Source organism: Engystomops pustulosus, chromosome 6 (genome assembly GCF_040894005.1).
Source record: "Engystomops pustulosus chromosome 6, aEngPut4.maternal, whole genome shotgun sequence".
Taxonomy (NCBI): Eukaryota; Metazoa; Chordata; class Amphibia; order Anura; family Leptodactylidae; genus Engystomops; species Engystomops pustulosus.
Genome location: NC_092416.1, coordinates 131,595,254 through 131,616,911, shown reverse-complemented (window position 1 = coordinate 131,616,911; position 21,658 = coordinate 131,595,254). Strand labels below are relative to the sequence as shown.

General features: G+C 40.1%; 1 protein-coding gene across 4 annotated transcripts in view; it reads right to left on the bottom strand.

Moving 5' to 3' along the window:
* Positions 1–2,335: 2,335 nt before the first annotated feature.
* Positions 2,336–21,658, bottom strand: part of GDAP1L1 (ganglioside induced differentiation associated protein 1 like 1) — a 49,051-nt gene continuing 29,728 nt past the window's right edge. For 2 of the 4 annotated variants that reach the window (XM_072111034.1, XM_072111037.1), the window contains 5 exons: positions 17,194–17,386; positions 12,906–13,079; positions 12,359–12,453; positions 11,989–12,109; positions 2,336–4,490 (listed from right to left, as the gene is read on the bottom strand). In XM_072111034.1, the coding sequence (XP_071967135.1) occupies positions 4,147–4,490; positions 11,989–12,109; positions 12,359–12,453; positions 12,906–13,079; positions 17,194–17,386 (927 nt within the window). In that variant the 3' untranslated portion in view covers positions 2,336–4,146. Of the gene's footprint in view, positions 4,491–11,080; positions 11,480–11,988; positions 12,110–12,358; positions 12,454–12,905; positions 13,080–17,193; positions 17,387–21,658 lie in introns of those variants that run through there. The other 2 variants (XM_072111033.1, XM_072111036.1) reach the window with 2 other exon arrangements.

Genomic DNA, 21,658 nt, shown 5'->3' with positions numbered 1-21,658 from the left:
AATCCTGGAAGGAAGATTGGTCATGAAGGGTTAGAGATCTCATGACCCTCCATCTCCTGACATTTTATGGACAGGAATGGCAGATGATGAGGTAAGACGTTTCTGAACTTGGCCATCCCCTTTAATAGATTAAGTGCCTTATGACTGCTGGTGACCTATGCATGTGATGTGTATGTTTTCTGCATAGGACACTAGTTGTCTCACAGTTGTGCTGCCCACAATAGTTTGTTGGGAACACTGGATTGTAAGTGGAGCTGTAACCTATAGCAACCAATTACATGGTTGGTTTCTTGAAAGTGAGAACTGTAAGCTGAGCAGTTGCTGTATACAATGGAATTGGTTTTGATGCTACATTATGGTGGTCTTTCCCATAGCAACCTGTCTGGTTCCAGCTCTCACTTTGAGTACACGATTAGTTATTTAATGGAAGCCTCAATCTGATTGGTTGTCAAGATCACATTGTTATATAATGGTACTGACCTCTGGCACATTTTGGGTCTAACCCCTACAGCCACATTCTTTAAGGGTATCCTACTATTATGAGGAGTTGTATTATGTCCAGTTGGGCACGGATGTCAATGTCAGTAGGTTCGCAGATGAAGCACCAGTCTTTCTGTTTATATGATAATTTACCTTTCCCTTAGTGCAGATATCAGTGTTATTGTGACCTACAGTATTATTCGCTGCTTGCATGTACCGCTACTTGTTTTGTGGCTTTCTTGTAACTACTTGATGCTGAGTGGTACAACTCTATATACCCAGTAACTTCTTTTGCAAAGCTTGGTGAAAATAAAATCTTCATAGAAGATGTCTGTCTGTCTCTTTATTTGGTGCTGTTTTCTGTAATTGTACCCCCGTTATACCTATTTTTTAGCCATTTTTACTTTGTCTTTATTCTGTACAGCCTAGATACCACAAGCAAGTTGCTATTGACAGATGTAGTTCCCATGACATGAGTTTATTTACCGTATATGTTTGTGTAATTTTATATATCTAATTTTTCGAATAATCCATATTGTTAATGGTTTCCAGAAACATCCACCTGTATAATGAATCTCCCTGCAAATATCTAATGTACATAAGCATAAATCCTTCTCTATGACCTGTGCTTACTGTGGTTAGAAAAATTCTTGCTTACATTTTCAGTCTTGAATGGATCCTATAGCAAGTTCAGTTTGAGTCTACAAGACATGTCTAAAATTATCCCTCTCCCCAATTATGCCTTTTTTTATTTTTATTTTTTTTGGTTTCAATCTTTTGCTCTCCTCTTTAAAAATATATAACCTTTTTATTTTTCCATGTACAGATCTGTATGGGGGCTTGAAATTTAAAAAGAAAAAACATTTGCAACATTTTCTTGTGGGCTCTACTTGTACAGCTTTCACTGTGCGCTCCATATGCCACCTTCCCTTTATTCTTTGGGTCAGTACAATCACATGGTTTTTATTATTTCTTAATAGATTTGAAAAAATGAAAAAAAATTTTTGTACAAACCTGTGATATTTTTGTTATTTTTTTTACATGACAAGCTGACTTTTTTTTTTTTTTTATTGCTACCATTTTGGTCACTGTAAAACCTAATAATCGCAATAATTTGTTGCAATATGTCAAAAAAGTAGCGTGTTTCTTTCCGTGTACAGGAAGAGTAGTTTTTATTTTATGTTCAAGACTTTTGGATACTTTTCATGATATATTTTTTTTTTTAAATAGGGTGAATTACTTTGTTTCCATGACAATATAGCTCACTCCTAATATATTGTTTCCACAGAAATGCTGTAGGTTAGCCACAACTCCAGCCTCGTGGTTGTAAGAAGAAGCTGCAGCTGCCATGTTTGCCCAAGATAGGAACTCCCATAATCTCCAAACTTGCAAACTATAATACCCAGCATATTTGGAGTTATAGGGGCACATTCACACATTAAGATGGGTCCAAGACACAATTGTGTCCCATGTGAATGTTTTGTGGCGCGGCTGCACTATTCTTCTTACGACACACTTTTCTGTGCTGAAGGGGACGTTCCGGTTCTCAGTCAGACCACTCACCAGATTTATCATGCAAAGTCCGACAGAATTGTGTTGCACTGCTCATATTAAAAGTAAAAAAAAAGCAACAAAAAAAAAGCAGTACGCTCTGTTGGAGCAGTGCAGAGGGCGCCAGAAATACTGATTTTTTTTTTAGCGTCCTCTGCGCTACACACAGGCAAGCTCGCACTAGTCTTAGTAAATGTTCCCCATAATCTTTTTAACAGGTAGGAGTTCACTGCATTATATGATGCAAATACAATCTAGCAGCGATCCCTGTAATGAGACAAATAACAAAGTCTTTGAAATAAAATTCTACCATTTTCCCACCAAAAGTTTATTGAAGTTCCTTAGCACTTTCTTGTCGTAGAATGTAATTTGCTTTTTCTGACATACAAAAGGCACAAGAAAGTTTTGAACCCTGTAACTAATGGTAATGATGATGGATGTACACACAGGGACCACGGACCTTCACTTGTAACAGGCTCATACATTCTCAGTGTAGTAAAAAGAAGACAATGCAGAAGTGACCACGGCGGGAAACATAAAGACGCTGCTTTGAAAGGCATCAGAAGGATGAAGGCGAGACTTGGTACATTCTCAAAACAGCAGACACTGAAGGTTTCTAAAAATCCTAAAACATAAGAAATACAGCAAGATGATTTCATTCCTCTGTCTACAGTGCTTTGGACGTGAGGGACATTTATTCTGTGCTCATCACCTTAAAAGAATAAGAAAGAAATGGAGTGTTTTACAAAGATAATGGCTTCTTTTTAATAAGATTTGGTCATAAGTATATTTTTTTGGTCACTTTCTGACCCTCTTTTTACTTAAAGTGATCCTGCCGTACACATACATACTCACACACATCGAGGGCGGCCATTTTGTGTGCTCAGCCTGTTCATGGGCGTTGTTGACCATAAGGAACACAAAACTGGTTTTAGTGCTAATAGCACTACTTGGGGTAGTTTTGGAAATAAGCTGAGCTCTGATTGGTTGTTTAGGGTTACAATGTTTTTACCATTTTTCTGTTTAGTTTGAGAAATGAAAACCTTACATTGATCCTTGACATTGACACATGTGCCCCATGTGAGCAGACTAGAAGGCTTCGTATTGGGGCTTTCTGTCCTTAAAAACCAAGCAGAATCCATGATATATTTTTGCATAGAAAAGAAAGTTGTTTAGTTAGTAAGGTGAATGAGATTTTGTATTCTTACAATGGCTGCCCTCTCCAAACAGTGGCTACATCAAAAAAAATCAAGGAGACCATAGACATAATGATGACAATGCTGATCCAGAAAAGGAGAAACCGATGCTGGGATAATCCAAATGTCTCTGGTGATAAAGTAATTTGATTTATCTGTCAGGAAGATGGTTGCAAGCTGTTGTTGATGAAGGATTTGTGATATCTTCTGATGTGTCAAACACAACAGCTAGGAAAGATAATCACCCAGGGTGGTCGATTGGCTGAGCATTAGCATGGCCTGTTCTGGGTTTATGTGAATCCATGTGAGCCCCCTTGTCCATGGTATTGCAGCCCTGGCATCCTTACCTTAAAGCTAGGTGTTAATGCTGCATTTTTATTGCAGTTTTTCAGGGGTTTATAGTGTGATTATTGTAATTGTGGTAAAATGTGCAGTTTTGGCATAATTGTGCAGGTCCTGCAGCAAAATCACAGTATTAAAACCCAGTCCAAAGAAGCTGGGCTGCAGTACCCAATACAACCAATAGACAGGTGTGGTTCTATATATAAATAAAGTTAACCCTGGACAATCCTTTTTATAGGTGTACATGCCCTTTAAATACATCCTTCATCCTCAGATTGGAGAACCTGTAACCGGAGGGGCCATCTTTATGTCTATGGCCACCTGTAGGGAAAAGTGGAATTCTGGAAATATTTGATTGCACCCTTTACCAATTAATACTGCAATAGTCTAGAGTTGTTCTACAAAAATCATTTGCAAATATAGAAGTTGTGTTGCGATATAGGGTTTACGTGTTCTCTATCATGGAATGTTTACACTAGCATTAAGGATATTTCATGGCAACGATTGTTCTGGTTTCTTGTACTCGGCTGAAGTTTAACACATAGCACAAAGACATCAAACTAAGACACGCTAGTAATTAGATGTATTTCTTCTTTAAATACCAGTAGGCAAAATATCCCATCCCCCCTAGTGACCCCATAAGGAAAGATGCCCCAAAGAAAGATGGTGGTTTCCGTTTGACAAGGCGGAATGCGTTGGGTAAAACGGCAGACAGTAGAGTGGTATGGATGTCTCCCAGTACTCTCCGGAATGCATAGCGCTTCTGTATTCTCTCAAAGTAGGACTGTAAGTTTGGTCTGCTCCCATCTTCCCAGTGTTTTTTGGAAAGTCCTAGGAACTTAAGTCGATGTAACGTGGCTCCCAGAAGAATGTCGGCTAAGGTGAAAGTGTTGCCACAAAGCCAAAGCTCACATTTTCGCCCTAAGAGAAACAGAATCGTTATTTTTGTTATTGTTATACTTTACATAATTCGTTTTTCTTCATTCTGATGCAAAGGTGAATTCAGATTTTATTCTCAGTTTCTTATTACCAGAGAGGATTTTATTTTATGACCGCTGAGCTGTAAGCGACCAGCAGAATCTATTCTTTGGATGTGAACAGACATTAATGGGGCACATTTACTAAGAGTCGTGCTCCAGTTTTCTGTCGGACTGTTCTTTCTAGTGGAAACTGCTTGCAAAGGTATAAAAGAAGAGTCTGTGCCACATTTGTGTCGCACGAGACCCTTTTGTGGCGCGGCTGCACTAGTCATCATGTGCACTGAGAAGGGTGTTCCGGTACTCAGTCGAACCGTGCGCCTATTTAACATGCAAAGTCTGACAAATATTGCACAGTCCATGTTAAAGGTGAACCAAAAAAAAAATGGAGCAGTGAAGGCGGGCGCCAGAAGTCTGGAGCACCCTGCACACTACACAGGCAAACTGCACATACTACTGCACTGGTCTTAGTAAATGTGCCACAATGTTCTCAATATCAGTGCAAAATCATGGGAAAGAAGACCTTTCACCTCTTCGACTGACTTACTCTTTGTACGCTGCAATAAGTGTAGCTGCACTGATTCCAGCACAGATGGAATTCTTCCTGTATCTCCAATCATTCCTGAGCAATCAGTGTTAGATTCAGGAACCCAACTTGTGCAATAGTCGCTCTGCTGTCAGGCTGGATGAGGTACCTTGGCACCACCCACTTGGCATAAGAGAGTCTAATCAGCTTATTGGATCCAGATACTAACAGCACTAATTGCTTGGGAAAGGTGGGGCTGGAGAAAACTACATTACCTATTACAGAATGCAAAGAGCTGAAGTTTTTCTTATAATAAACATTTATCAGCTATCCACAGACTAGGGTATAAATTTTTGATAGTGGGAGGGGAAAGAGAGGACAAGTCCCCCTTAGCTACCCTGTTATGCTGACTTTCAGCTCTGCCGGGTTTCCCATAGATTACAATAGAGCATATGAAAGGCCAGTGCCAGAAATGGGCTCTGCAGGGAAACAAAAGGGTTTTTTGGCTAGTCTTTGGGGGGACTGTCAGATCTCCTGCACTTAGACATTTTTCCCCTGTCCTGTGAATAGGGAAAATCCCTTTAATGATTTTAGACTAAAACTTTTAGGTTGGCTGCATGTCAACTAATCATAGTAAAGCCCTTGTGCAGTGTAACAACCAGTTATCTGGAAAACTAAATAGAAAGGTTGCAGAGGCTTTCAGCAATGCAGCATTGCTTTTTCTTGTCGCCAAACTGTTATTGGCTGCAATGAAAAAGTGTTATCTTCTTCTACCGCCGAGATTCATAGAGACCTTTTTAATGGACAAAATGGTTACCCTGCTTTCTCCGACCTAACCCACCCATCAGTAATTTAGGAACCTGTCCCAGCAATCTGGGACACTAACCAACCCACTGATCCTTATGGTTTAGTGTCCCAAATTGCCCTGTATGATTTATTTTATTTATTTGCTGTATCGCTAGAGGAGATCCTGGTGCTGGATCTTCTGATGTGAGTCTGATGTGCCATATCAGACGCACATCTAGGTAAGTATACAAGTTTTTTTTTTTTTTTTACATTTTCTCTACATACAGACCTCATTGATTTGGGGCCCCAAACCACATCCTCAAAATTTGAGTACATACACAGGGGTGTACTTTCGCCTAGGCACCATGGACATCGTGCCTCGGGTGGCTCAAAACGGGGGGTGGCTATGGGGTTGGGGGCTCTGGGGGGGATTGTCCGGGAGGCTGCACCGTGGTGGTAATAGTGGCAGCACAGCATTTCCTTCCAGGCTGGGGAACGAAGGATGGCAGTATTTACTTCCCCTTGATTGGCTGAGATCAACGCTTGGCTGAATCTCCACCAATCGGGAAAAGTAAACAAACACCATGTGCGTCTGTGTGCTGCAGAGGCTGGAGCGCAGGCGTTCTGTCAGAAGGAAGAAGAGGAGACAGCGTATATAGGAAATATGCATATAGTGAGCGCCCAAGCCGTTCTCCGTCTCCCTCGGGCGCTCCAGGGCTGCCAGGTTCAGAGATTTTAAAACTCTTTTTCTCAGCAATCCAAACATTCCTGTAATTCAGCTTTACAGCTGCTTCACCTGTAGCACTGTATCAGTATGTATGTTATAGCGGCTCAAACCCCCTGAATATAAGTGGCTGAATTCCTTTAAGGAGTCACTTTCCCATATGAGAAGACTAGTACTATAAACCATACATTATAGTCGGGGCCTGGCACAGACTCTGCACTGGGGCCCATCAGCTTCAGGTTACAACACTGCAAAGTCCCCATCCTCTCCCTATTTCTCATAGTGTTACATGTATGGAAGGTCTCCATTCACCCTCCATTCCCCATTGTGTTTCATGTATAGGGGTTCCTTCTGTCATTCTTATGTCATTTATGGCAAAAAGAAATGGGCTGCAGAGCTATTTTACAACAGGCGGGCACCTACTTAAGAAGACCTGACTTACAGGCGACCCCTAGTTACAAACTGACGGATGATGGTTATTTACTGTACTTTAGCCTGAGGCTACAATGATCAGCTGCAATAGTTGTTAAAGGTGTCTGTAATGAAGCTTTTTTGATAATCCTGGTTCTTATGACAACCCAACATTTTCAAAATCCAATTGTCACCGAGACATTTTTTTTTTTTTGCTGGAATTACAATTATAAGATATACAGTTCCGACTTGCATACAAATTCAACTTAAGAACAAACCTACAGAACCTATCTTGTACCTAACCCAGGGACTGCCTGTACTTAAATAAACCATCACTTTTTACTGTTGTGCTGTTCTGCTTTAGAAGAGAAGGACAGAAACTATGAACAGAAGGTGTACAGAAGACCTTCCATTCCCCATATATAGAAGGCTTCTTCCTACATGTTTCCATTAAATATCACAGCAAAAATGGCCTTACATATATAAATACTTTTCTATACATCCCTAATAAATAATGTGCCAATATGACCTATTTATGAATAAATCACCTACTCTATACAATTATATGATCATACATGCATACATAGGAATATACACACCCATATTATCACACACACACAATTTTAAATACAAATATGCATACATATATTTTCAGGACCCCCTCTCCTATCTGGGCCCTTGAACGGAGTACAATTAACCCCCCAAACCCCCCCCCCCCTCTCGATGGCAGCTTTGTCCATCAGCCAGCCACTCATTTCCTGGGAGTCACCTCTGTCCCCACATATTCTTAAGCCCTGGTGAGATATATTGCAGAAGGCTCTAAACAGCGAAGGAAGAAATAGCTGAATGTTTATTAAAAAAAACCCATACATTTGTACAGTAATATTCTTTGTTAACCTCTCATATAGGACATGGCATCTAATGAAGTTTGGCAGCATCTAATAAGGTAATACCCTAAAGTAATTTGTCAAAAGTAAGCAAATATGGTTAATAAAGAAAATGTAAAGAAATGTATGATTATGAAACACTACAGAGACAGCACCCACAATAACGCCATCCTTTATTTGAGATCCTGAAAGGGGACAAGGGTGACGGACAGCGTGTAGCAGGGAGGGCACTTCCAGGCTCATACCACTGAAATATGCAGCAGAATGGATCCTAATGAGACTCAGAAAAGGTCACATTAATTATTTAGTTCCTTTCTAAGCATTAATGTTACGGAAGGTAAAAGCAGGTATAGAGGGAGTCTGAGAACTCTGCATGCTGGCCCTGGATTATAGTATTATGTACTTTCTACTGCCTCCCACACATCATTCTATAATGTCTCTTTTTTTCTTTACTGGATCTGTTGTCTGGGTCATCTCTGTAAATTACAGATTCCCCCAAAAAAGATTTATTCAAGTCAACTCATCTTATCAGGAGGTATCACTCTTGCTACATCTGTGTCCTTGGGATGCCTATTTGAATCTATGAAGATCTGTATGCAGTCTGTTATTCTCAAGACACAAATTTACTGTAATCTGCTCTGAATTTATCAAACATTGAAAAAGCCTTATTGACCCCGAATTCTGGGCAGTTTTTGGCAACATTTTTTTTAATAAAATCTGAGAATTTCGGTACAGGCAGTCCCCGGGTTACATACAAATAGGGTCTGTAGGTTTGTTCTTAAGTTGGATTTGTATGTAAGTCGGAACTGTATAGTTTATCATTGTAATCCCAGCCAGAACTTTTTTGGTCTCTGTGACAATTGGATTTTAAAAATGTTGGGTTGTCATAAGAATCAAGATTAACACTAAAGCTTCATTACAGACACATTTGATAACTGTTACAGCTGTTTATTGTAGCCTAGGACTAAAGTACAATAAATGACCAATATCCAGAGGTCTGTTTGTAACTAGGGGTCGTCTGTAAGTCGAGTGTTCTTAAGTAGGGGACCGCCTGTATTTAAAGGAACATCCACTGTTGTCATTCTATAAATGTTTCTGGGGAGATGTATCAATCTGTCTACACAAGAAAACTGGAGTAACTTGCATATGAAATGCAGTGCAACAAATTGACAGAAGGTTTTAAACCAATTTAGGCTGTTTTCTGACTCCGCTGAAAAGGGGGCGTTCCCATGGCAAAAATAAACCGTGCACCATAAAATGTAACATTGTGGCGCTGTAACTAGAGTAAATAATAGGAGGTGCAAAGAACGGCTCCCAGTCTTGTGCTGCACCAGATAATATAATTATTCAACATCAGGCACAATGGCCCATATTTATTAAAGCCCTTGGGACAGTTTTCTGATGGCCACATTTCTGTAAAAAATTAGTTTATAAGATACGCAAATTAGCCTGTGGTGCTCTGCAGAGCACCATAAGGCTCCACCGTAATATAATGCCAGCCGCGTTCTGAGAGCTGGTGATGTCATTGGCTCTCGTTTCTAATCTCACCGACTCTCAGAATGTGGCTGGCAGGGTCTGGGGGCAAGCATAAATTATTTTACAGTGGACCCTAATTTGCATTTCTTCTAAACGTATTTTTTACAGAACTGCGGCCAAATGAAGCTTGGGACAAATGGGGGCAGGACGGGAGGTATGTAATGGTCATCTCCATAAAAATGGAGTGCAGGATGTGCCAGATTCACAAAGAACAGTTCATGAATCTGGTGCACCCAGTGCAATTTGCACTACTTTGATAAATGTGGGCCAATGATTAATCTGGTGCAGCAGAGAACTATCTAGTTCTACTCTGCACTGGTCTAAAGACCGAGACAATAAAGAGGACCTGTGACCAGTTTTGGGACTCTAAACCAACTAGAGGTTCGTATGGAACTGTGGTTTAAGGTTCCAAAACTGCCTTTTTGTGCTGTCAGGGTGAGGCAATATAAAAAAAATAAACATGTGAGTTACCAACATGTGAGTCCAATGGGGCACATCGGCTTCACATCTGAAGTTCTCCTTTCACGATGGAGACGAATCCGAGCTCCAGAGCAGGTAAGTATTAATTTTTTAAGCAAAAAAAGAACCCATTTTAACCCTTTACTTGCAATTTTACTCAGTTTTATAGCTGTTTTAGCTCCCATCACTCCCTTGGCTGAGTATAAAATCCCAGGGTGTGGACGGGGCCTCTCTAAGTAGACACATTACTGTATTATCCTTCTAGTTCTTGAGGGTTACAATGTGGTTAGATTATCAGGGTACAAGGTTTATATGAACTTTCATCTGGCTTCTGACATTGTACTAACACACTGACACATAGAGAGATGAGACAGATTAGAGATGCCAGAGATGATTACACAGAGGCTGATAGACCATTACACTGTTACACTATCAGACCTGCTACATCTCCCAGACATGTGGCTGCCCCCCTTCACCTGGATCACTTATCTCCTTGTAGCTTGTAGCCTCTCTCTCTGCTCACCATGTGCTGACAGGGTGTGAATCAGTGAGTGTCTCTGAGCTCCATCCAGGGGGCGTGGCTACAGACACACAGCAGAGACAGACAGAAATCTCATCTGCACAATCTCATCCAAGATTGCGCCGACTATGTCAAAAGTTACTGAAATTGTGTACAGCTGGACTGATAGAGACAGGTTGGACTTGAAATGCTGCATTTTTGTTAATAACAGTGAATTAGAGAATGTGTTATTTTCTTATCCTGAGTACATTTAAAAACTTGTCTTCGTGGGAATACCCCTTTTAATCATTGTGACACCTATACTTATCGAAAGAGTTCCCCTAACAGCAAGAGGTGGAGATTGGACATGAGCATTCTGCCCGTGTGAAGCGTAATTGTGTCCCAAAGTTTGAAAAAAGACTGGGCAGGTGGTTCGATAAACCAGGGCTACCTTGGAGGGTCTTACTTCAAAGTTGCTCTAATTTTCAGTATCAGTTTTTCCCAGCAAGTTAAGAAAGAAATATTGAATTTACTGTATTAATGTATGCTCACCGTACTTTTACCGGTCATGGGTAATACATGAGTATGCAGGTAGTGTTCAAGCCTGCAGTGTATTGTGCAGAGATCGGGCCTTTGCTGTAACAATGAAGAGGAAATTAAGGCAATTATTGATTTTCTTATTTTCTTCTGGGTTTGGTTTGTTAATTAAAATGGTCTGTGTACTGGTCAATGTATTGATTTAAGCTTGGAGCATTTACATTGAAGTCAACATAAGAAAGAGGTTTTCTTAAATTTGTTGTGTACAAATGTGGTATATCTCTAAACTTTCCAATATTAATATCCAGGGATACTTTTACATACACTGTAAATTACAGACAGTTGTCATGTTTAAGTGGATTAATGCTTATAGGAGTTGCCCTACTATTAGAAAAATGTACCAGGGAGGCTGGGGAGGGCTTTTATACTCTCCTTCTCCGGCGCTCCTGGAGTCCCACACCATAGGCCGTCGGAGCTGGGCCCTTGTTTTTCCCTGGCCATGGCAGTTTCACTCCGACAACTTCTGGGCAGCCTGTCAGGACACCGGAAGCTTTTGGAGCGGAGCAGCCTTGCACCCAAAAAAACAAACAGAGGCACTGGAGAAGGTGAGTAAAGCTTTATTTTTTTTTATAAAAAGCCCTCCTCTAATAGATTTTTCTAACCCCTTTTATTATGGATATTGATCAATTTTTATCGTGGTTCCATGGAAAAAGGGACTTGTCTCACCCACAATACACTTAATTTTTCCCATTTTTTTCAGTTTACTATCCATAGTATAGTCCAAATCTACCAATAGGCTGAAGCCTCTCAGTAGTTATGGGCACTGGAACATCAGAAGAGGGGGGTGGGGGGTGAATTTTACGACAGCTATTTAAACCACCAGTCTTAATAAATCCCCCCTCAGTGATTATATTACCTTGTTTTGGCTTACAGTCTTAATAATGGTAACATTTTAACATTCATCCACATATTCGCTCTGTGACGTCAGTGAATTTTTGTGGGGGCCTACAGAGTATACAGATACTAGGTAATACCCTCTTGGATGGCCTTGTTATTTAATTAAAAAAACATATTTACCATTACCTTCATACTCAAGTTTCCTCTTCTCCAGCTCAGCTTCAACCTGGTCTAACACCATAGATAGTTCAATTAGGATTTTTGTTAGGTTATTCACATTGTCATGTTCCAGAATTTTCGCCTTAAGAAATATAAAGGGATACTAGCATTAGACATATGAGGTATTCAACAATAACCATTCACGATGATATGGTCTTAAAGTAGTGCCTAGTTGGACAGCATGGACCTTTTCTACTAACATCTCATTGAATAATTTGGTCAACCTCTGTCTAATGTCTTGTAGCTCCTTAAGTAGCATCTATTCACATTTTAACCCTATATAACAATTGTAGATATTACAATGTAATAACTAGATAATTTTATAACATACCATAAGCTTTTTGTGTTTGGAAAGGTATGGCTCTGTTAGTTGAGGCTCTTCGTTGTCAAGTTTCAAGAGTTCGGTTGTGGCATTGGCAAGGTGCCCTAAGGAGGTAATGACAAGGCACTAATAAATATTTATTTTACCATAAATTTTCTATTTAATATATAAAGTCAAGATGGATCTGGTGGTTGGCATCAAAAAGTGAAAGTAAAGTACAAAAAGTGATATCATGTGTGCTAAGAGGTCATATGGAAATTTTACTTGTCTAGGAAATGACCACTTTTCTGGTTACCTGGAATATCCCATTCTCCATGTGAGCAGAATAATTAGTGCATCTTAATGGTTACAGATAAATCAATAATTTTATGTTTTTGGAGATTTGTCCAATTGTGCTTACCGTAGTAATGGAGTTAAAGTAGAATAAAAGTAATTATGGATGAAACATTTTCATAAAACAAAGCCGACAAATCATTACTGTTCCTACTTAGTAATACTTGTCATGACAAACTTCTAATGGTTTTTCTAAAGGCAGCCAGGGAAAATAGCCACTTACGGCGAATCTCAGCAGTGGCGTACTTTGGGATCATGGAATCTATGGTGAGCTCCGGGTGAAGAATACATCCGTGAGTGTAGGCATCCATTGGAAGGCTCTCTAGGATTTCTCTATACTGAAGAACCCTGGAGTGCAGGAGACTTCCTGCTTCTGGCATTAACTGTGGAATAAGTTCTGGAATGCAAATACAACATGAGTCAAACCACAAGCCATGAACCACTTCCTTCATTATGGCTGGACTATCCATGACCTGTTAGGATTCTGCACATATCATAAATGTTGGTACATGCTACATTTGGACCTCTAGTTGTCACTTAATTTAATGGGTGCAAGAATTTGTATATATTTCAGAGCCACTCTGTGCTGCAACTTCTCAGACTGTTACACTGTCTCCCCTCCCCCTGCTCCCTCAGCCCCCACCCCCCCTCAGTTTGCCTGCTGTAATGTCTTACAGTGGAGGGGGAAGTGTAACAGACTGTGTAGCTAAAGCACGGAAGTGCTCTGGTAATACCCCCAGAGCTCTTTTGGCTCATTAGCATATTTTTTAAAGTTGATTTTAGAAGGAAGGAAACCATGGATAACAAATATAAGAAAATTACCACAGTCATGGTTCCTGGGTCTATGAGTAAGTGCCTCTGGTTTATCATGCTTGAGTTTGATGTTAGGTTTCCTTTAAAACAGTCCATATCTTGTTGAATGGAAGTAAACTCTGATTAATTAAATTATCTCTGATTACAGTAGGTACATTTCAGATGTATAACGCAAGTACCGCACATGATGCAGGACCTACCCTAACTTATATGGATATATACCAGCTATTACCATGTGCATTATCTCAAATTTAGTCTCCAAGCTTCAGAACGCACGCTTCATGTTCATTTACAAGTCACAAGACTCAGTAAAAGCGACAAGCGGCAATAATTTAGGCCTTTACCAGTTTTAACAGCCTAGTGCTCCCAGATGGCATTTTAAGAAGGAAATTAAACTCCGACAATGCAGGAAATGCCCATAAAATAATGTCTGTCTCTACTCAGGCCTGTTCACTGCATATAATTTAGCTGGTGCCAGGCGGACAGGAATGGAGCAGTGGATTTATAGATACAGACACGTCACTGTCCTGAAACCAATATAAGTTGTTACACTGATATGTCCTTAGGATGGGCTGGTTTAGTGATATTGTGCATACGACATTCAATTACCCTTATTAAATCTTCAACTCAAGAAGTTCTCAAAAGAGACTAGGAACAGCAATCCAGTTACCTATGTATTGGATAAAATTTTCTGCCTGATTTTCCAAGCACCCATGTGCAGGCCAGACATCCCTACTATAAAACGGATAGGTCTTGTTGCTTTCTTGGGAAAACTTGACCAGAATTGTAGGGATTTACTTATCATAAACATATAAATGCCTGGTTGGAGTTATGACAAATTAAGGAAATTCAACTAGCTACTAAATATAAGAGTATATAGGTTTCATCTAACCAGTTCCAAGACTATAGCTTGTGGCCACAAACACACCATTTCAAAGGATAGGGAGGCTATGACTGATTATCCATCATACACTGATATATCGATCTTAGTGACCAAGAGTGGTATAACTCCTTCCTTGGACATAGTGTCACACTAGGGGACATGTATCTTTATTTCTGCTGGTCAAATTGTCTCATTTTTGCGACTTTTCACTGCAACTTTTTCTGTAATTTTTCAAGTACGCCTTGGTCTGCACCTTGTGCAGTCCCTTATGTATCTTTAGTTTCCAGATGTTCCGTGCAACTTTCACTTATGTATCATTTTTTTTGCGACTTTTTAGGCGCAAATCTGCACCTGGTCCAGGGCAGTTGCAAAGGAAGGATTTTTTTCATGGTTGGAATTATTTCACATGCTTTTGCATAGTAACCTGTTTTTTGTAAATTCATAAAGTTTTGCATTTACATTTTTTTTAAATGTATTGGTTACTTTTAAGGGTGAGGTTACACGTTGCGTTTTGAAACATATTACAACAGCTGAAGAGAGGTGATTTGCCTAATTACATTACTGTTAACATTTGCGTTTAGATCGAGTGGTAGGTGTACGTGAGGATAGCCCTTTTATCTTTTTAAAACTTTTATTGGGCTAATGTGCAAATTTTAAATTTTCAGCTATTCCACGGCCCAGTAGCCTCTTGCGTTTCGCCTACCCCAACATCTTCAGCGCGCAGCTCCTGCGGTCTTGCCTCTAAAGCCAGAGCAACTGCGCATACGCAGAACCCAACTTCGCTGAAGAGGTCAGGGTAGGCGGAACGCAAGAAGCTACTGGGGCGTGGTGGTAGGTTTTCTTTAACGCATACATTTACAAAGCATTTACTATGCGTTTTGTAAACACAAATGTTAACACTCATGTAATTAGGCATATCACCTCTCCTCAGCTGTTGTAATGTGTCTCAAAACGCAATTAAAATGCAATCAAAATGCAATGTCTGACCGCAACCTCATATGTCATCATCTCCCTGGTGTGTGACTACAGTGCTTAAAAATGCAAGACACAGCCTCAAATCCAAAATTTTCAGTAGTGTCCACTCCTGCATTTAACCCCCTCACATGACTTGTGTCCATGTGGATTTGAGACATTTGCAACAAAAAGTCTCACAAAGAAGCCAAAATTTGTGACTGCCAGGATAGGCAAAGCTGAACATGTATCACAAGTTAAAAGACATGATCATACATAAGGCGCAAAAAAGAGCCACCAAATGTCTCTTATACACCAAAGAAAGAAAAAACTATGCCCCCAACTGTGTCAAATATAGCCACATAAACACATGTTTGAAAACTGCTATTATACAGCAGTATAACTATTGTTCCTCTAAATGCCTATAAAATTCCACAGTCTGTTCAGCACTTTGATTCACCAGCTATGCATATTCATGTTCTTCTACCTCAGGCATGTCTTCAACTTTCTGATTGACAAGGGGCTTGACCTGAGTGAAGTTGCCAAGCCCCCCCCCCCCCCCCACAAATTGCTCAAATCAAAAAAATTGGTGTCAAACGTTTGTGCTAAGTTTGTGCAGCAGAAATTTTTCCTTTGTGCCGCTATTGTTTTTAAGATATTAATGAAAGTTTTGAGAGGTCAACCAGAACCCCCCAGACTCCAAATCAAACAAAACTGGTGCTGAACAATTCTGCTATGTTTGTTCTGGTTTTTGCTGGTTTGTGCTGCTCAAATTTTTGTTTATGCTGCTGTTGTTTTGAATATATGAACTAAATTTTAAACATCAAAAGTTCAACCAGCTCCCCCCCCCCCCACATTAACCAAATTAAACAAGACTGGTGTCAAACGTTAGTGCTACGTTTGTGCAGCAAAAATTTTCGTTTGTGCCGCTATCATTTTGTTCACACTTTTTTCCAGAGGTCATCAGAGTTAATTTCTTCTAAAGTACAATGTGTTTGCTAGCTAACCAGGGAAGTGTCACTAGGTTCATCCTAAACACCTTAACCTATGTAAACACCTGAACATACCTTAAAAATGATAGCGGCACAAACGTAGCACTAACGTTTGACAACAGTTTTGTTTGATTCGGTTAATGTGGGGGGGCTGGTTGAACTTTTGACCTTAAATTTTTTGTTCATATATTCAAAACAAAAGCAGCACAAACGTAGCAAAATTGTTCGGCACCAGTTTTGTTTGATTTGGGCAATGTGGGGGGTCTGGTTGACCTCTGGAAACTTTCATTAATATCTTAAAAACGATAGCGGCACAAACGAAAATTTATGCTGCACAAACCTAGCACAAACGTTTGACACCAGTTCTGTTTGATTTGAATACTCAGGTAGGGGCTTGCTTTCTTCAGCTGAGTGAACACGGCATTCTCTCCTCCCTCAGGGTTTAGAGACGCCGCACTGGGTCATTTGCATAGATGGTGAGTCAGCATTACAAACTGACTGTGGCACTTTGCAGGCAAGGGGATGAACAATATAGGGATAGTTGCACTGCTGAATAATAGTTTAACTAACAGGTTCCCTTTAAATGCTACACATATAAAAGTTTCTGGTAGGTTCTTCTGTTTACTTCTACCCATGCCTCTGTTATCATGAGTAAATATCCCCCTACTGCTTTTTTACTTGTGTTGATCACATAGAAGTGGTCCCATAGTAGCCACATGGTGACCTGTTGGCACTTGGCTTCTTAATCACTTTGTCAGCTTGCACTGTGTTTTCATCATATAGACATAGTGAGAACGCTTGTCCTGGGGAACAGGAGCATACTTTACCCAAATAATTTATTTACGTTTCTGAGAAACAAGAAGATATTTTACCTCCCACAAAATTGTTTTCGACATAGTCAATGATCTTGCTATAGTCACTTATGATGTTATCTCCATGGATTACTACTGGAACTTCTTCCCCAAGATTGAGTCTCATAAACCATGGCTCTTTCTGTTCTGCCAGGGGCAGGCTGACGTCTCGCTCATCACATGGCAAGCCTTTCTCAGCGATCACCAAACGTATCTGCAAGGAGAAAGAAGTTTGTTTTACACACAAAAGACATATTTTCACTATGACTATGACTAGAATGTGGATGTAGCTATTGACTATATTCTAGGCAGTGATCTTTCTTTCAGTGACATTTGATGTGTGATAGCTTATATAGGCATAGCTATAAGACATATTTTTAATCCCAAGTTTAAAAATGGCTTTTTGGAAAATGGCCACCGTGGAAGTGGCAGGCATTTTCTTATAGAACAGGAAGTGCTGAGCAGATGTAAACTTTTCTCTGAGAAGATTCAAGATACTGATTCATATATTTCAATGCAGTAGAAAGAGTCAGGGAAAGTCCTATCAGTATTGGACAGTCTTTCAAGTATGACTGTGAGTACAAAGAAAAAACCGTTAACAACAGTAGTTAACTATAGTCCTCTGGGGCAATATTTTTAATGGGGCCTCCTTTGTATTATTCCAAAAAATACTTAAACGCACCAGCAGTGACCACGAGAGTAGCCACCTACCCCAACTGGAAATCATCCCTAATCAGCACGGTAAGTAGCAGAAGTCCAAGGACATTTGACTTCCCAGGATGTGCCAATGCTGTTTATTAAGTGTGGTAAATAGGGCACCGGCTAGTTTCTGACTGCACAGGATTAGCATGCCCCAAAATTACAACAGAGAATGAGCTGGAGGCATCTCCTACAGACACAGTTAGTGCCGTGCCAACTCAAGCCTCCTCCCCCTACACAACGGTTCATGGTCACACACCCTTTGGCCCACTGCACATGACATGATGCTAGCTGTTTTATCGTGGCAGCACACTTAACCATTTATTTCTATGGCCTCAAGTATTCCAAATTCACAAGCTGCAAAAGATAGAGCAGGTCTATTACTGCAAATCTCTGCAGTCTCTTTCTATAGTCATGGACATATAAGGGCCGTTGTCTGTGGGCACTTCATATGTAATTTTCATGAAGGCTTTTACTGTGATTTTCACATTCCCAATTAATAACAAGAAGATCACTACTTTTTCAATTGCTTTGAACCTTGGATGTGATCTGTGAGGGTAACCATCAATGCTTAAGTTGTTCTACAGCACCACAGGAAAAATAAGTTTTGCCAATATTATTATTAGCAAATATTGTCTTTTCTCCAGAGTGACTGCCTTATATATTATCTGGCTTAAAAATGGAGATTTCTGAATGACAAACTATCCTTTTACCCTAATAGGGTTTCTAAATTACACAATCCCTACATATTTAGATGAATTCCATCTGGTTCTGACTACTATTTCTTTCCTTATCTAAATATTCTACATATCATTATCTGAAAACAGAGCACATAATTATACAATGAGATGTGCAGAATTATGGCTATGTGCCTAATAATTCAGAAGTATGTAAAATAAATCTGTTATTCTGTATGACATGTCCAATGCTTTTAAAAACAATGTCAGTCACATCTCGATAATGATACAGTAAACATTCATTTGTGAAAGCAACACCTCACACAAAATGATAGACTACTGTATGAGTGGGGCCTAGGGGAGCAGAGCCTGATGACACAGGAATTTAAGTGATAACCAAAGCCGGAATTCCTGTATCATTTTTAATTTTGCTTATTTGATTTAGTACAGTAATCTGTAAGAAAACAGGCAGGAGGACTGCAGGTTTGTGGTGGACCGGAATTATACTAATGTGGTTATTAATATTGCTAATGTTGAAACTTAAATAAACATTTAACATATCTACATTAATCAACAGTGCAGATGATTATGAACTTTATATTATATTAAAGAAATGTGTTACCGTTTCCGCTTTCTTTCTTTCTTTCTTTTTTTAGGAATTTGGGTAAATCTGCTTTCTGGGCTGTATTCACTGACAGCTGAGAGATAAACAAACCTGATAATGTTTCTATTGACTTAAAGAGGACCTGTCAACCGAATAATCCCTCTAGGGGTGATTACTAAAGTAAGCAGCTCCCTAACCCTACCCCAGTATTAGCAGTGTTAAATTGCTAGCTTTATCGGAACATACTGATAAAGCTAGCAAAGACTGCACTACACAGCCTACGAACACCAGACCAAGCTTACAGCGGTCCGACGTATCCATGAGGGGGTGTTCCGAGGAGGCAGTGAATGCAGCTAGAAGCCAGTGCTATGTAGTGCACTGTTTGGTATGTTCCGATAGGGCTAACGATTTAACACTGCTATTACTGGGGTAGGGCTAGGGAGCTTCTTACTTTAGTAAGCAACTCCTAGAGGGATTATTCAGATGACGGGTTCTCTTTACATGAATTGGCCACTTTTACCAAACTGTAACAGGGTAAATATAAGACCCTAACTATATATACAATGTAAGTGTGCATTGACATGGATGTAAGATGGACGTATATCTTGTGGCCAGATATACATCATCCATTGGTGTTTCTGGCGCCTGGGCTGGGTACGGTAAACACAACAAGCGTGCTCTATCTTCGGCAGTATTTTCTATGGAGAGGGGAGGGGTGAACAGCTCTCGCCTCCTCGCCAACGCGCCTGGCTAAGGGCAGGCGAGCATACATCCAAGTGAATGCAGCCTTAAAGTTTAGCGTTTGCTGCTGGGAGAAACATGAACCAAAGCTGTAGGACTCTGGACTTGTGACATCCTGTGTCCTGCTGACTTCAGGAAGATAGAGGGGTCTGTGTAGATATTTCTGTATGCATCCCGCTTCTGCGATAACCACTCCCATATTAGTGGTTGGAGGGTTGTGGGGATACATACGAACACCAAACTGTAACAGGATAATTATAGTATGGGTGACCTTATTATGGTCTGATTCTGTGTTGAAATTTGGTAAAAGTGGGCAATCCCTTTACCTGTTTACAGGCAGGCACTGGGTAGTCTAATGTGCTTAAATAACTTAATCATATCACCGGGAAGGGAAAGAGTTATCCTTTAGCCTCCTTTCCTTATCTCTGCTGTGTAAAGACTTCAGATAATGGGGCACATTTACTTACCCGTCCGGAGGAGTTCACAGAAAATGTATTGTCCAACGAGAATGCACTCTGCCGCGATTCACTGAGATTGTGCGCCCGATATCCTGCATGTGTCGCCTCCCCGCTCAGGTCCGATGGAGTTCACCATCTTCTTCCCGGTGTATGTAAGTGCTTGATCTTGCGACACAATTTGAAAGTTAAATCCTGCACTCAGTCCAAAAAAAAAAATTGGTAAAGTGCAAGTGCAAAGAGATCCTTTCCTGCACTTTACCCCTTTTATTTTTTATTTTTTGCACATTTGATACCTCTGTAGGGGAGACAGCAGGCTTTTTGTGGATTTGCAGATATATATACTAAGATAATAATAATAATTCCTTTATTTATATAGCGTACACAGATTACGCAGCGCTGCACAAAGCATGTCAAATTGGTCCATGTCCCCATGAGGCTCACAATCTAAACAACCTAACAGTATGTTTTTGAGTGTGGGAGGAAACCGGAGTACCCAGAGGAAACCCACGCAAACACGGAGAGAACATACAAACTCTTTGCAGATGTTGACCTGGGTGGGATTCAAACCCAGGGCCCCAGTGCTGCAAGGCAGAAGTGCTACACACTCAGCCACCGTTTGGTACTAAAACCCTGTTGATGTAGGTATTTACCAAAATCATTTGTTAGTTACACAAATTGTTCAGCGGTGTTACACCATTGGTCAACGGTGGTGAAGGGAGAAAAAAGGATTGTCTTTTCTCCTTCCTTTGTTTTGTGCCGTACTTGTGTACGTTTCATTGATTTTAAATGTCATTTTGTTATGTGTACTTTCGTGAATTAACCGTTAAGGACCGGGCCCTTTCCTGTTTTTTCATGTCCATTTTTCACTCCCCACCTTCAAAAATCTATAACTTTTTTATTTTTACACGTAAAGAGCTGTGTGACTGCTTGTTTTCTGCGTAACAAATTGCACTTCACAGTGATGGTATTAAATATTCCATGCCATGTGCTCGGAAGCGGGAAAAAAATTCCAAATGCAGTGAAAATGGTGAAAAAACGCATTTGCACCATTTTCTTGTGGGCTTGGATATTACGTCTTTCACTGAGCGCCCAAAATGACATGTGTACTTTATTCTTTGGGTCGGTACGATTAAGGGGATACCAAATTTATAAAGGTTTTATAATGTTTTCATACATTTACAAAACTTAAAACCTCTTGTACAAAAATAATTTTTTTGATTTTGCCAACTTCTGGCGCTAATAACTTTTTTATACTTTGGTGTACGGAGCTGTGGGTGGTGTCCTTTTTTTGCGAAATTTGATAATAT